The sequence below is a fragment of the Aspergillus aculeatinus genome (genome assembly GCF_003184765.1).
Source record: "Aspergillus aculeatinus CBS 121060 unplaced genomic scaffold BO66scaffold_32, whole genome shotgun sequence".
Classification (NCBI taxonomy): Eukaryota; Fungi; Ascomycota; class Eurotiomycetes; order Eurotiales; family Aspergillaceae; genus Aspergillus; species Aspergillus aculeatinus.
In genome coordinates, this window is record NW_020291501.1 from 219,040 (window position 1) to 233,861 (window position 14,822).

Sequence of the window (14,822 nt, forward strand, 5' to 3'; positions counted from 1 at the left end):
TAGGAAATGCTATCAAATTGCTTATGCCCTTCAACGAGCGGGATGGTTGAGCATACGAGGGGCTCAGGGGGGGTATACTGAAGGAGATAACGGCCACTGGGGTGATCGCGCAGTGGGGCAGGCTGCATACCAGCTGCAGTGCGTCCTTGCTTGGGGTTGAGGTGATATCACATGCTTGGGACCTGTCCCTTGTGTTCGCGTCCTGCTATTCCGTATGCTGGTGGTTCTAGTATAGGCAAGGAGTAGGGCAATGGTATCACCATCGCCACAGCTTTCAGCATATCTTGGTACTGGCTTTTGCTCGCAGTCTTTGACAGCATATGCCGAATGCATCCGCCTGTTGAGGTCTACTTTCCTTAGTGTAGCTTCACTCTGTTCAACTTCATTGAGCTTCGCTAGCCCTCCTTGGCGGAAACATGTGTATCTGCCCGCTGTAATAGAATGAACAACGCACGGATCACGACCTCCTCTACGATCTATTGAAATGCTTTGGAATAGTGTGAAGGAAAGCTTAACCACGAGGCTGAGTATCATGCTGTGGTCATGTATTTCAAAACCTGTCTAGATACTCAGTATTGATTTCTATATTCCGCCGGTACCACCGGCCAAGCATCCACCCCATCCAAGATCGCCAACGCCATACCGCCAGTCTGATGTTCCTGCGCATGGCAATGCAACAGCCATGCTCCCGGATTGACCACTTGGTATCGCAAAGCCAACCAACTTCCGCCCAGCGACGAGGATGGCGTCGCGAATGTATCCCGGATCTGTGGGGTGTCGAGGTTGAAGTTCTGTGGAATATGCTGCATTGCTTCGGCGACGGAGGAGTAGTTGAACGCCCCGAGACCTTGGCCGATCACGAAGAACTTGTTCGAGTGTTTGTGAATGGGGTGCGCGGGCTGGGCGATGTTGAGCACCGAGATGATGATGTCGACCCAGGTGCCGTTCTGCGTGGAGATGGTGGCGTTCGCTGGGAGGGCGGCCGAGTCGAGGAGCAGAGGCGTGAAGTTCTCGTATGCCTGCAGGAAGCTGCCGTTGCCCATGTACCAGCCGTAGGCGGCGTCGGTATGGGCCACTTTGAGATGATAGGTCGCGCTGACTTGGCTAGCTGGGTGTTGTGCTGGGTACGGGGTGACGGTGTTTTCGTCGAAGTATCTCGTGGAGATGGAAAGGTTTCGGCCTGCGAGGTCGACGGCGGGCTGCGATTGGTATGGTGTGTGATTCTCTGGGAACGGGGTCTTGTATCGGAGCAAAGCTGTCCCGTTGATGATCTGGTTGATACCGTTGTTCACGATGCGAACGGTGTAGTCCCTGGCCGGTTTGTCCAACACGATCAAGACCGAATAGCGTGCTCCGATGGGGATTGTGATCGCGTCAACCAGCTGCGGTTCGATATATCGGCCGTCGGCTGCGTAGACCCAGACCGGATGCTCATCTGCACTGAACATGACGTTGGTGAGACCGGCCACGTTTATCAGATCATAGCTCGCGTAGGATCTGCTGCCATCCACTTCGAGAATTTCGGTTTCTCCTTCCGTGGGGACGCAGCCGCGGTTGAAGCCGCTCGGGACAGCCGTCTTGTTGAATGGATACGCACCCAGGATGTTGTCTATCGGGGGCATGCAGCTATTCACAAAGCCATAGGAGTCAGTTTCATGCCGTCAGCACCGAGAAAGAGACGTACTCACCCCATGTCAGTGAACTTGTATGTCCCCCCCAACGCACCCGTCTGCTGAGGCGTCATATTCTCCCGAATCGTTTCTTCAGAAAGACAAGTGACAGATCCCTTGCCATTGATCAGAAGCGCATTGGCGCAAAAGGCCTCTATTCCAGAGGCTACTTCGGTTTTCCAAATATCAGCAGAGCTCAGGTGGCGCCAATCCGAAAGGATAAGTGGCTTCGTCTCTTTCTCGGCGTCGACCATTTTTTGCACAGCAACTGGATCCGTCGTGATCATGTGGAACGGTTTCGAGACCGACTCGTCCGGCGCAATGTAGATGGCCCCGTAGAGGCCATCCTCCACTTGACCCCGGGTATGGGCGTGATAGACGTAGCTGCCATATTGCGTGGCTTTCCACTTGTATAGGAAGTGATTCCCGGGTTTGATGGTTGTTTGTGAGAGGCCCGGAACGCCGTCTGACCATGGAGTACCCAGTTGTTCGATGCCTATTCTTGCCTTTAGCATGAGAGCTCCAAAGATTATTCAGGGAATGTCGGTACCATGAAAATGGATAGTCGTGTTGAATGGCAGATCATTGTTTACCAGAAACTCAACGTCATCGCCCTGTTTGAGAGACAATGTCGGAGCCGGAAATTGACCGTTTGTAAGGATGAGCTTGCGACTGATACCAGCGACCTCCCTTTCCTCCCATGTTAACGAGACGTTGAAGAAGACTGTCTTTGTGGAAACACCCGACACGGGCGTGGAGCAACATGCTATGCGAGTAAGTAACAGGACAAGCAGTGCCTGCCAGAACCGAGGAAGATAGGGCATGGCGCGATTGGATACGATGTCTTGTAAATTACACTGTGAACAATCCAGCAGCTTTGTCCAGAGCCATAGTTATACCAGCCGAAAGGTGAGTATTGCACGATCAACCCTTACGCACGATGCTGAGGGAAGTCTCAATTGACCGTACAGAGCAGCATACAGAACAGCATACTCAACTCAACAAGCCTTATGTCCTTGCTTGTGTAATTACAGGGCCCGTCTTTTGACAACGGGTTTGTTGATATCCAGTCCCCTTGCAGTAACTCGTATGGTATTGTATCTTTGCTAATTAACGCCTTGTGTCCTAAACGGGCGATTTGAACAACCGAACCTTGCCCTTGCCTGCTGATTGCCTCCGGGTAAGACTTGCATTATTACAGATTCGAGAGCCGCTGTAGGAAAGCTCTACCGCCAGTCGACCTGCTGACTGCAACCGCAAACTGCCGATTCAGACAAAACAAAACACTCGGTCTACCGGCATGGGATGGAGGGAAAGTCCAGCACGCCCAGAAAAGCAAGCAATGCATTGACATCTTCCCATATCTAGTTATGATGCGGCTTAACAGCCAGAAAGCAATGAATATCATACCGCAAATAGCCCCCGGACTCGATATCCATCCTCACCTGCTCTTCCAACCGATCAATCTCCTTCCCACTCAACGCAGACCCATCTCCCGCCTTCCCCGCGCGCGCAGACAGAAAAGCAAAGGTCATACTATTAGCCGTCAGCTTGGACCGCGTCCAGGCCACCCGATCCGTGCCCACAGTGTGATGTTCGACATCCACTAGTCTCAGTCGCTCCAGTATCCCCGGCAAGGTGGTCCAGCCCCCGTCGAACCGCGATTTGACCAGCGCGCGATTCATTCCATACATCGTCTCCAGAGCCGCGGTGGTCGAGCCCTGGCTGGTTCCGAGATGCTGCACGTGCAACGCGTCGCATTCCACCCATTGCAGCACGCCGCCGGGCTTGAGCAGTGTGACCAGGTTGGCCACCAGCGCCGGCCATTCGTCCGGCATCAGGCCCATGGAGATATTGCGGACGTGGACCACATCGTACTGCCCCTGCAGGTGGAGGGGGATTGGTTGCTTGGCGTCGAGGACTTGGAGGTCGATGTTGGGCGCGAGGGCGGACTTGGGCGGGTATAGAGCAGCGGAAATGTCGTAGCCGTGGAGGACCGCGTCCGGGAAGCTGGGGGCGATTCGCCGCAGGAAGATGCCCGTGCCGGTGGCTATGTCGGCGATGCGTGCGTCTGCGGGCAGCCGGTGCTCGACGCTGGGATGCAGGTCGTAGCCGAGGTTGCTGGATGGGTTAGACGCCGGTTGGGAGGGGAGAGTTGGGCTACGCACGCTCCATGCAGGGAGTATTGCTCGTCGAGTCTAGACGCGCGTTAATGATTTCCGGCGATCGAAATTCGATTGGTTCACGAACCTTTCGGCCTCAGCTTCGCAGCGCGGCATGCGCTGTTCGTACAGGTCTGACATTGCCCGCGTCTTATTGGGGTTGTTGGTGAGTGGTAAGAAGTGCGATGTGAGAGGAGCTTTTGGATCGATTTAATAGTAGCACACACGTTTTACCTGGGGTACAGATAGGGGGCTTTGATTGTATATAGCCCTGGCATCAGTCGAATCCGCGAATAGGAGTTGCGGACATGGTAAAGCAAGGGTTATCGGAGCTAGAAGACCCGAACACAGCTTGACTCCCCCTTGAGTAAAAGTCGTGTCTCATCATGGCATTCCAGATTCAGGGCTACTACTAACCCGCTGCGTGCCACTTCATCGAACGTAGATGAAATCTTCCCTCCAACCTTGATCCATACGAGTATCAACAAGCATCAAGCAAAACGATGGATCATAGTCTGTTGGTGAAGCATCCTGATGATGCATCTCAGGTTGTCGTGCAGCCCGTGGAGGCTCGCAGCAACGTGCAGGACACGAAATATGAGAGGCAACTGGTCCGCAAGATTGACCTGTAGTAAGTGGAAAGGGCCTTGCACAATCTCGAATACTCGTACTGACTTCCAGTTTGATGCCGGTTGTCTTCTTTAGCTTCGGCTTGCAGCTGCTGGACAAGACCTCATTAGCCTTTAGTGCGGTGCTTGGGATGAACGAAGACCTGGTACGTATGCTCCCTGCTCTACAAGATGCGAAGTTAAATCAAAACACAGCATTTGGTAGGTCAGCAATATAGCTGGTCAAATGCGGTCTACGATGTAGGGTTCTTGGTGGCGTCTTACCCCGTTTCGCTGGGCTTTGTTCGCTTTCCGCTGGGGAAGTACCTGGCCGTCTTCATGTACAGCCCTGTCCATTCCGAGCCAAAGCGATGAATTAAAAACATAACTAACCAGCTAAAGGGGGTTTTGGGGTATTGTCCTTACCTTACATGCTGTTGCAGTAGACTTCAAGAGTCTCATGATTCTCCGTGCTGCACTCGGTGTCTTTGGCAGCGCCAATGCTGCAGGCTTCTCCTTGGTCACGAACATGTGGTACACCGATGAGGAGCAAATTCCTCGCCACTCGTTCTGGTTCACGGGCAATGTCCTTGCAGGCCTTATAGGATCTTTTGTCGCTTACGGGTCCCTTCAATACACGGGCGGATTTCCCAAGTGGAAGGTGGGTAGTCTCTCTCTAGCTGCAGGCTTTGCAATCTAACTCGTTACATAGATCCAGATCATATCCCTAGGGCTTCTTACCTTGCTGTGGTCGATAGTGCTGTTCTTCTACCTCCCCGACTCACCTTCTTCCGCATGGTTCCTGCACCAAGAAGATCGCCAGTTCGCTTCCTCGCGTCTGAGTCGTCTACAGCGCACGACCAAAACCAGCAAATGGGATTGGTCGCAGGTGAAGGACGCTCTAACGGATTTCCATGTCTGGTGGTGGTTTATATTCTCGTTCGTCATTGCGCTCCCAAACAGTGGTGCGACAAGTGTAAGCCCCTCATTCCAGAATTTCAAGAAGCAAACCTAACCTGGATCTAGTTCTCCACCCTCATCATTGAAGGATTCGGCTATAATGCCGGCGAAACAATACTCATCGGCCTACCCACCTACGCCTTCCAGCTCGTCACCATTGTCCTCGTAGCCGTTGTCACATCCAAGATCAAGAATGCTCGTCTCCTATGCCTGGCCGCCTGGTACCTCCTAGCCATTGCAGGCACCTTGATGATCAAACTGCTCCCCGCTGAGGACAAGCTGAGCAGACTCGCCGGGTTCTGGCTGATCATGTCGGTAGTCCCACTGCCGCTCGTGCTGTCCCTCCTCGCATGCAACATCGCAGGTTCGACCAAGAAACCGACCGTCTTGGCTGTGTTCTTCATTGCCAATTCAGCAGGGAACCTTGTCGGGCCGCAGTGTTTCATCGCTCGTGAAGCGCCGCATTATACGGTACGTGTTCGACGCAACCCCCTCTCATATAGACGCAATGAATAACAGGTTCTCGCGCCGCAGACCGCGTTCACGACCTTGCTTACGTGCTACTCGCTTGCTGCCCTGTTGTGTGTTGTCCTGCGCTGTTATCTTGTCTGGCAGAATAAGCGAAGAGACAATCAGCCCGGTGAAGCGGATGCAGGACAATCGCCAGAAATCTCTGCGGACGCCGTGGAAAAGACTGAACGCACAGACGCAGACTTCCGATACGTTCTTTGAGTTCGAGGTTTTGCCTGACGAAGATTTGGAGGGATCCAATTCCTCATTACCTAGTATGAAGGGGTGGTGATGGTACGGAAGGCTATCGCGATCACTGCATAGCTTAATAATCCTTCCCTCTTTCCTTGTAGGACGAGTGCTTCTCCAGTGCTAGCAGAATATACTACAGCTTTTGAGTTTACCTTCTTTGCTTTCCCAAAGCGGTTCTACTCCATGTATAAACTGGGCGCCCAGCTCGGCGTGAATAAAAAAGAACTTGGTGTAAACCATGAGTCTACCTTAGAGTGGGAAGGTATAATAAATTAGCTTATGCTGCTAGCAAGTAGAACACCGGGTATGGAATGAAGAGCGTTCAGTTACAGTGAACAGATGTATATATATACATGTCGGATATTGTGAGGTGTGAAACTGTCTAATACTCGGTATTGAAAAGCATAATCAGAATGGACACTCTTAGCTCGTAAAAGTTCCCAGTGTTCTAACAGGAGAGAGACTTAGTCAAGTAGTCTATTTCCGAAGCTCTAGATACTCTACTGGGGACCATCTCCATGAAAATTGTTTATCATGGGTTAAAAGGGCGGTAAGAGCAGTGGCAGAATTTGTACTATATATTAACTAGTTAACTTAAGCAAACTGTGTTACAAAGACATTGTAATCATCCTTGTTCAAGCTACCCCCTTTCTACATTGGCATCCCGTGGCAATGTAATACTGCTGCAAGGGGGTTTGCCCATCTTCCAGTCTCCACTTCGAAGTCTTTTCTTACGTATTGACCAAGAAAACTCCCTTACTGGGCCGTATTGCACCCCGCCCATGAACACACGTACCGTAACAGTGTCATCGCTCGTTATGTCGGGTTTTCACCTTGTCGGCAGAACGAAGCAGTATAGCTATGATCACCAGCTCTGATTAGTAACTACCAGTATGAATCAGACTTCAAAGTAGTCACACTTGACACCAGCTCGGCGTGGGAATATATATCTTTGATACCAGTGTTTGTAACGCGGGAGGCTCCGCTTGTCACCCTCTCTCTCTCGACTCTTAGAACCTGCGCACTATGAACACCCTGCCAATTGCATTCCTCGTGGTCTTTGCATGGCTCCAGACCTCCTGGGGCCGACCAACTTCCACTTGGTCACCGAATGTGACGCACAGAATGGGCCTCTTCAATGCCTCCGATGTACCACCGCAACTCATCTGTCCGGCGGTAGGAAAAGGCAACTTGTCATTCCCAGGTACGTACAAACGGTAGACAAACGCATCACAAGTGCCCACCTCTGATCAAACCAGCACATATATACAACGACACGGCCATTGAAGCCGTATTGCGAGACGCCGTCACGCACACGGGGGCCCATCAGATCCCACCAACAGGGCCCCCCTCCGGTAACGTCACTCCCCGATCTTCCAGAAGGGCCTTCCCCTAACTCTCAAGGCAGAACGCTACGCTCATCAATTCGGAAAGGGCCTCTCGCCGACCAACCTGACCTTCACCGGCTACTGCGCCAGCAAGAACGACACCTTTGAGTTTCCCATCTTGCCGGATGGGACGGTCTACGACGGGACGGTGGATCAGGGCATCGACCGGGTGATCTACTCGCGTCTTCCGAGTTTGCGGAATCCCACGTATGTACTGCTTGTGGCCCCGATTACTGACTTAACGTGGTCGAGTGTGTGGTAGGCGCTGATCTGGTGGCAGGTTCTGTGCTCTCCTGCGGCACAATATGACCATCCTCGTCGATCCGCCGTTTCTGCGGTGCCAGCCCGTGGCCGGTAGACGGTCTTTATTATTTACTTGAGCGGATGTAGAGGGATTGGCCGAGGTTGTCAAAGTGACAGGAATAGCTTGCAGGGTTGGGTAAATGCTTGATGTAAATCTCTCCGTTGCGGCGGTGGTGCTATCATCCGAGCGGAGAGGGCCGAAATCTTATATGCCAATTCTTCGCAACTTCCTTCATAGAATCTATGGAAACTATATGATTGACCCTCGATTCGCATCCCAATCAGAGAAGCTCTTACTCTACACCGGAACCCCATCAGCGACCTGCCCCTGCGCCGTATACCCCGCCCCACACGCATAGTCATACTGCGCCTGCTCCTTCAGCTCCGCAATGCCGCCCAGAAACCCCTCCAACGGACAGAACCCATTCACCGCATCCTCACACCCACTGAGCCCCTCCAGCGCCACCGGACCCCCATTCAACACAAACCGGATATAGTCCGTGCCCCCGGCCACCTCCTCGACCCCGGGATTCCGGTAGAGGACCGGCTGCAGGGCCGTAAAGCCCGCCGTGTTGTTGTTGTTGTTGCTGCTGCAACTCCAAATCTCGGCCACCAGACGCGCGCCGAACGGGGTGATATCCTTGGTCCGGAATCGACGCTCGGGGGCATGGTCGACCTCGCCCGAAAGACCGGCGGGGCCCTCCTTGAACTGCGCCAGGCCCAGCGCCGTGAGCACCGAGATGATCGTGTCGTCGTGCGCCATGTCCATGTACACCGCCTGCTGGGTGGGGAAGGTGGCTTCGTTGTTGTCGTAGGTGTAGTTGATGCCCACGTCGCCTTTGTGGAGATGCTCCCCGGCGATGCGCGTGGCGAGTTCCACCACGTAGCCGATCCCCTGGGCGCGGCCGGACGGGGAGCCGAACCCGTAGTCGCCGTAGAAGTGCAGGTCCGAGGCGTAGTCGTAGTCCTTCCATTCTTGGTCGGCGAAGAGGGCGCAGAAGGGTGAGGGGGCGCCTAAGGCGCTGGTCTCGAAGGGGCACAGGGTCATCATGGCGTAGATGTCTAGCGCGGTCAGGTTGAAGGATTCGGGGAGGTAGGCGGAGAAGCGTTCCAGGGCGCTGGATGTGAACCGCGGGATGAAGTCGTGGGTTAATGATGTTTCTCTGCGGACTGGTTAGTTGTTGGGGGGTCGGACTGGGTGAAGGAATCACACACCCTTCGGTCATGTCGCCCTCGCAAACGTCGTACGGCGCCAGCGTGTTGTTCAGACCTGGTCCTTCGGGGAGAATAACGAGGCTGTATTGATTTTCGGCGCTCGTCGCGTCTGCATTCGCGAAGAAACCATCTATATGCTTAGATTAGCATGATACTACCGTTGGAAGGAATAGAGTAAAGTAGACGGGCACCCACTCAACCACCACTTTGCACTCTCGACAATCCTCTCCTCAGAAGTCGTCCGGAAAACAGGCTTCGCAGAGACATTCAACCCATCCCTCCAGAATGGATCCTCAGTGCCCACATCGTAAAGCAGCCGCCCGTACTGGCTCCAGAAGGCAGCGCCCGCAGCATGAGCTGTCGTCGTGCCAGACGGAAGAAGCGTGTTTGTGCCGCCGCCGGCGAAGATGTACTGCCACTTGTTCAAGAAAGCCAGTGGGCCCGTCGCAAAGGTGGTATCAGGGTGTGCACTCTGGTAGGTGGCGATTTTGTCCGCGAGAACCTCGGCTTGACCACCCTCTAAGAAGTAGGAGGTTGGATAGCGCTCTGTGTGTCGGTGAAGAACGTGGGCTTGGGATAGTCTGCACCCTTGAGGAACTCCGCTAGAGGCTCCGAAAGAAGAGACTTCGTGGTAGGGAGTGAGGGCGCCCCAGTCAGGTATCGAGTGTGCCCCTGCTGAAGTGACCAATATCGCGGCCAAGGCGATCGCTTGAGATGTTACGGTCCGCATGTCTTTTCTACCTTCACTACTCGCAACTATCCCCACACTTGACGAGTGACGCCTGGAAACCAACTTATACAAAGAAATTGATCCCTTTGAAAGAATGAAAACTGACTATGTCGAACTGAAGCTGCGTCCTAGGTCCTACAGCATATGATTGAGACGGCGTACGTTGATTGGTTGGTATACCTCCTTGCTCCATCAAATTGAGAGAGAATGTCTCTGCAGCCCAAGGTGGCAATTTAGATGTGGCAGCAGGGGAGCATGCTACTAAATTAAGCCTGTCCCGAGCGTCCTGCTAGATAGACCTAGATTGACCAATACAAAAACTAGAAGTTAACGTCAGGGGGGATGATGTAGTGGTGGGAACCTCCCGCAAGGGGACTGCATACAGGAAGACCACTACGGGCCCCAACATGCGCGATGTTAGGTCTGATCTGTTCACAGAAGTTATTGTAAGCCGGATGTTGTAATTACCAGAGACTTGGATCAGAGGATAGTGCTTGAATGGGCCAAGCTTTGTACATTGTAAAATGCTTAGGAGTCAGGATAGTCAGATCTAGGAGACCGGTACTTGCAACCGAGTACGTATATTTTCTTCTCTGGGAGCACCCGACAAATCTGTGACAGGGAAGAGACATTCTATTGGTCTTCTAGCCTCACGACCCAACCTCGCAGCACGTAATCCTCATGCCAGCGTACCGCCATCTGCGATACAGAGAAATCATTGAGACCGCTACGCTACCACACCACCAGTACCCGCGGCAAAATCACTGCAACTCAAAGTTCCCACAGTTATACCTGCCCCCATCATCCGCATGGATCGTCACGGAGCGATTGCCAAAGTACGCTACCGAATCCGGCTGGTTGGACAGATACTTATCCTCGTACACCGCCGCGACAGTGCCATAGTCATCTGCGATGAGGAACCCGTGTTTACCGCTCAGATCACCCACGCCACAGGTCTGGGGCTCGGCCGCATTACAGGGATCCTCCTGGGCGTTGTAAGGGTTGAGAAGTCCCGCCGTGCCCTTGCAATCACCGGATTCGGGCATGGGTTGGTAGTGGATGTGGTAGACTATGTTTATCTGTTAGCAGAGTTGGGGAAGCCGAGGGGTGGAACGGAACAGGTGAGGGCTGGATTGGGGCATTTACGGTATCTGCTCGTTTCTCGAAGGCCAGAGAAGTGCAGTTTGATCTGCACGCCGGTGTTGTTTGGCCCCGGCGATGCGGTCACGACCCCTTCTATTCCGCTGTGCGGATCCCGGAGGATATGTGCCACGTAGGTGAGGTCTTGGTTGTTGGTGATAACGGGGGCATCGGGGTTGGATTGGACGGGGGCTGCGGATGGGACTGGGGCTGCGGATTGGACCGGGCTGGCGGAGGCGAAGAAGGGGAGGGCGAGAGCTGGGAGGAGAAGTGTGGAGGGGAGCTTCATCGTGGCTGGTATGGTTGGATACAAGGTCGTCAGGGTCTGTGTAAGGTAGGAGCGTTGATAGCCAGGTCAGCTAGGGATGTTCAGCCCTCTATCGTCGTGGGATTTTATATACTCTTCCCAATCCCGCGTAACAGCGGGGTTATGACTTATTGGTAATTTGGAGTCCTGTAAGCAGCTTGGACCAGCAAGCCTTCGAACGTGCTGCAAGACCCAGCAGGCCCTAATCTAATTCTGTGGGTTTCTCGCATTGCACCTGTTCCTTACGCCGTCACCGACATTCAATGAAGCCAGCCTCCTTGATTGGGTGCATAGAGTCATCTTGCCGTCTGGATAACTCAAAGCGCCCCCACCTCTCCTTGCAGGAACCCCTTGCCGGGCGACTTTCGTTCTGAGTAGACGGAATGTAGTCTCCAGACACTCGGGTTGGTGACTTACAATTGTCGCTTTTTGCCACTGCCAGGAGGTTGACCATGTTAATTGTTGTTAACCGGCTTCCTCTTAATGTACGATCTAAGGCGTTTAATATTAGTAAGATAGGTATACTACCTGATATCTTAGTATTTTCTATAAGGCCCAGTACATCTTCCTAGTTTTGAATCCCTCACGCAATATTGAAGTGCGTTTAAGTTAATTTTGTGTCTACGGATGATCGGAGTCCACCCCTTGATATGCCGTGTCAAAATGAGCTTCGCTGCGTCGCAGAGCACGACAGAGAAATTTCTGTCTTCGTCTAAGAGAATCATGGGACTTGCAGCGGCAAAGATGTCATGTATTGTAACCACCAGACTTGCCACACGCCTCTTGTAGATCTGTAAACAAGGGAGTATGGCGGCAGCAAGGTGGAGGAACGAGCTTTTGAGAATGCCACTCGCGTTCCCAGAGTCCAACACAAGCACACAGGCGTTCCATTTCTTACAATACATTAACGATAGTGCAGATGGAATGGATATGCGTGCGCCTTGCGACAATGTCTATTGTCTTGGGTATCTACAGGCCAATCGGAGCCTGCACAAGGTAATACAAAAGTGTACTGTCAACAGTGCATTCCCCGCCTTCATTGGACTTGATCAATGCTAGACAAGGTTAGATCGCCGTCTTAAGCCTGGTGATGTAGACGTTCCTCCACGTCACCACACCTAAAGGGTATCTGAATTATATATTACTGTCAATCTTCGAAGAGACCAGTTTTATGCTCTGATGTAATGTACCCCTGAGTATACAATTAGTGAGTCTAAGGGAGCGTCATCTATCCTTGCTCTCCAGTATCTTTTCGCACCGACTGCGGAACGGTCAACTATGGCTATACTCGAGGTCATAGATCAGCTGTTCCCCAGCGCCTCGTGGGCGATAGCAGCTCTCGTCTTGGTCCTATGGAAGTACCTGTCGTTCCCAACGGAGATCCCCGTCATCGAAACGCGAAAAGGGTGGGAGGTCTCGTATGCCAGAGCCAAGCAGCGCTTTACAGCAGGCGGTGCCTCCTTGATCCGCTTTACGGAGGCGAAAGTACGTAGACACCGTCCCTGTGCCGGCAGTACTATACTGATCCACGACCATAGTTTAAGGCATTCTTTATAATCACCGACCTTGGTGAGCGGTTGATCCTCTCCGGCCAGCGCTACGCGCACGAGCTGCGCAACGAAACACGCCTGGATTCTGGATTATTCTTGGAGAAAGTACGTGGTAGTCGGATTCGAACGACAGTGTGAGTCGCGCGCTGATTGTTTCCTCGACAGGATCTGTATACAACCCTACCGGGATTCGAACCGTTCTCAAATGGGCGCAGACATGGCCGGATCACCCACGATATCGTGGCGAGGCTGACGAGGACTATACGTAAGTCCCTATTTAGATTGAGCGATCACGTCTAATGTACCAATTTGAGATCAGCTGCCGTGGTGCAGCCTATAGCCGAGGAAGCTTCGCTGAGTATTCGCGAAGTATGGACGGATGAAAAAGGTACTTCCCTTCCCCCCCCCCCCCAAGGGTCGAAGCAAGTCCAAGTCCAGTCATAGTTCACACGCAACCATCAGAGTGGCACGCCATCGACATCCAGCCCTCACTAGCAAGAATCATCGCCAGTGTAGCGGGCCGCATTTATATCGGCGACGAGTTGAGCCGGAATCCTCGGTGGCTGGACGCAATCCTCAGCTACACGGGCAAGGACGTGCTGGCCATCTACGTGCTGAAGAAATGGCCCGAATGGACCATCCCTCTGGTCCACTGGCTGTTGCCCTCGTGTCGCAATCTGCGCAGACGCCAGCAGGAGTTGAGGCAGCTGCTGCTCCCCGTAATCGGCCAACGGCGCGAGCAGCGGGCCAGGCAAGCAAGCAACAAGGAGAAACCGCAGCTCGACATTCTGGATTTTATCGAAGACTCGGCGCACCGGGGCGAGGCCTATGATCCCGTCATATCGATCATCGCCTTCTTCTTCGCCACCATCCCCACCGCGTCGGATCTGCTGACCAAGGTGATCTTCGATATCGTTTCCCGGCCGGATCTGGTCGCGGAGCTGCGGCAGGAGGTTATTAGCGCAGTAGAGAGCCACGGATGGTCCAGAAATACCATCCACAGTCTCAAGCGGATGGACAGCGCCATCAAGGAAACGCAGCGTCTGCAGCCCGTGAGCTCGAGTATGTCATCAACTCCCTCCTCACAGCGAAATTCCGAGACCAAACTAATACAGATCAGTCCTCATGCGCCGCCTCGCCACCGAAACCTTCACGCTGAAAGACGGCACCGTGATTCCCCAGGGCAAGATCGTCGGGGTCACAATCCACCACATGTGGGAGGCCGAGCTGTACCCGGAGCCCGAAAAGTACGATCCCTACAGGTTCCTGCGCATGAAGGAGAATCCAGGCCAGGAACATAAAGCCCATGCGGTTGCTACGAGTGTGGAGCACATGGGCTTTGGCCATGGCAACGCGGCTTGCCCTGGGCGGTTCTTCGCCGTGGCGACGGTTAAGGTGATACTGAGTCATATTCTGATGAGATATGAGATCAAGAGTGTGGAGAGTGAGATGCCGCGGACATTGTCGGCGGGAATCTCGTGTATTGCAAATCCAATGGCGCAGCTTATGGTGAGGCGACGGGAGGAGGAGATTGCACTATAATGTTGTTGGGGGTAGAACTCGACTAAGTCTTATTATATCGCAAGCTGGAGAGTGTGCTCAGAGTATTAGTCGCATTGCACTACAGCATTGCACTACACGTAGACCTTACGCCTCATCTTACTTATACTGCAGGGTACCATTCCTGTTATCCCATACACAGAATCGAATCAAAACAGCTAGCCTGGTCTCCATTTCACTTTTCATGTGGCAGATGGCATAACTAGTCTTTCCGTGTTGTTCAATATCTACACTTTCTCCGAAGGATACACCCGACTGATGATGATGATGATGAATTCATTCTTGCTTCTAGCAGGCTCAAGATCCGTATAATAGTAATCGCAGCTTATAATCTGGCGTACTATTTCTATCCAGCTATATATACAATATACTGATATTATATATACTATGTTAATCCAGTTTATCTACGGATATATATAATTAATCTAAACTTTTCTAAATTATCTATACAGATATAATTGGCATTT

At 52.8% G+C, this 14,822-nt stretch overlaps 7 protein-coding genes across 7 annotated transcripts; 3 read left to right on the forward strand and 4 right to left on the reverse strand.

Annotated features, from left to right (window-relative positions):
* Positions 1 to 569: 569 nt before the first annotated feature.
* On the reverse strand, positions 570 to 2,494 carry BO66DRAFT_326027 (multicopper oxidase; the record flags this gene model as incomplete). Its single annotated transcript, XM_025643891.1, has 3 exons — positions 570 to 1,626; positions 1,689 to 2,166; positions 2,221 to 2,494. 3 exons carry the CDS (start codon positions 2,492 to 2,494, stop codon positions 570 to 572), a joined length of 1,809 nt encoding a protein of 602 aa, XP_025502624.1.
* A 540-nt stretch (positions 2,495 to 3,034) lies between these two features.
* On the reverse strand, positions 3,035 to 3,973 carry BO66DRAFT_439813 (class I SAM-dependent methyltransferase; the record flags this gene model as incomplete). Its single annotated transcript, XM_025651185.1, has 3 exons — positions 3,035 to 3,791; positions 3,839 to 3,868; positions 3,921 to 3,973. 3 exons carry the CDS (start codon positions 3,971 to 3,973, stop codon positions 3,035 to 3,037), a joined length of 840 nt encoding a protein of 279 aa, XP_025502625.1.
* Positions 3,974 to 4,335: 362 nt separating this feature from the next.
* On the forward strand, positions 4,336 to 6,132 carry BO66DRAFT_439814 (MFS general substrate transporter; the record flags this gene model as incomplete). The annotated part of the gene is made up of 7 exons (XM_025651186.1): positions 4,336 to 4,463; positions 4,514 to 4,607; positions 4,657 to 4,781; positions 4,843 to 5,101; positions 5,153 to 5,416; positions 5,467 to 5,871; positions 5,935 to 6,132. 7 exons carry the CDS (start codon positions 4,336 to 4,338, stop codon positions 6,130 to 6,132), a joined length of 1,473 nt encoding a protein of 490 aa, XP_025502626.1.
* A 1,056-nt stretch (positions 6,133 to 7,188) lies between these two features.
* Positions 7,189 to 7,930, forward strand: BO66DRAFT_439815 (uncharacterized protein; the record flags this gene model as incomplete). The annotated part of the gene is made up of 4 exons (XM_025651187.1): positions 7,189 to 7,366; positions 7,422 to 7,517; positions 7,571 to 7,757; positions 7,831 to 7,930. 4 exons carry the CDS (start codon positions 7,189 to 7,191, stop codon positions 7,928 to 7,930), a joined length of 561 nt encoding a protein of 186 aa, XP_025502627.1.
* Positions 7,931 to 8,151: 221 nt separating this feature from the next.
* BO66DRAFT_402681 (histidine phosphatase family protein) lies at positions 8,152 to 9,798 on the reverse strand (the record flags this gene model as incomplete). Its single annotated transcript, XM_025648825.1, has 3 exons — positions 8,152 to 9,016; positions 9,069 to 9,198; positions 9,264 to 9,798. 3 exons carry the CDS (start codon positions 9,796 to 9,798, stop codon positions 8,152 to 8,154), a joined length of 1,530 nt encoding a protein of 509 aa, XP_025502628.1.
* Positions 9,799 to 10,565: 767 nt separating this feature from the next.
* Positions 10,566 to 11,107, reverse strand: BO66DRAFT_288059 (Cu,Zn superoxide dismutase-like protein; the record flags this gene model as incomplete). The annotated part of the gene is made up of 2 exons (XM_025643149.1): positions 10,566 to 10,867; positions 10,945 to 11,107. Coding segments are annotated over 2 exons (465 nt in total), but the record flags the coding sequence as incomplete, so codon positions are not given.
* Positions 11,108 to 12,523: 1,416 nt separating this feature from the next.
* Positions 12,524 to 14,337, forward strand: BO66DRAFT_439818 (cytochrome P450; the record flags this gene model as incomplete). The annotated part of the gene is made up of 6 exons (XM_025651188.1): positions 12,524 to 12,730; positions 12,784 to 12,900; positions 12,961 to 13,060; positions 13,115 to 13,183; positions 13,258 to 13,857; positions 13,916 to 14,337. 6 exons carry the CDS (start codon positions 12,524 to 12,526, stop codon positions 14,335 to 14,337), a joined length of 1,515 nt encoding a protein of 504 aa, XP_025502630.1.
* Between the last annotated feature and the right edge of the window lie 485 nt (positions 14,338 to 14,822).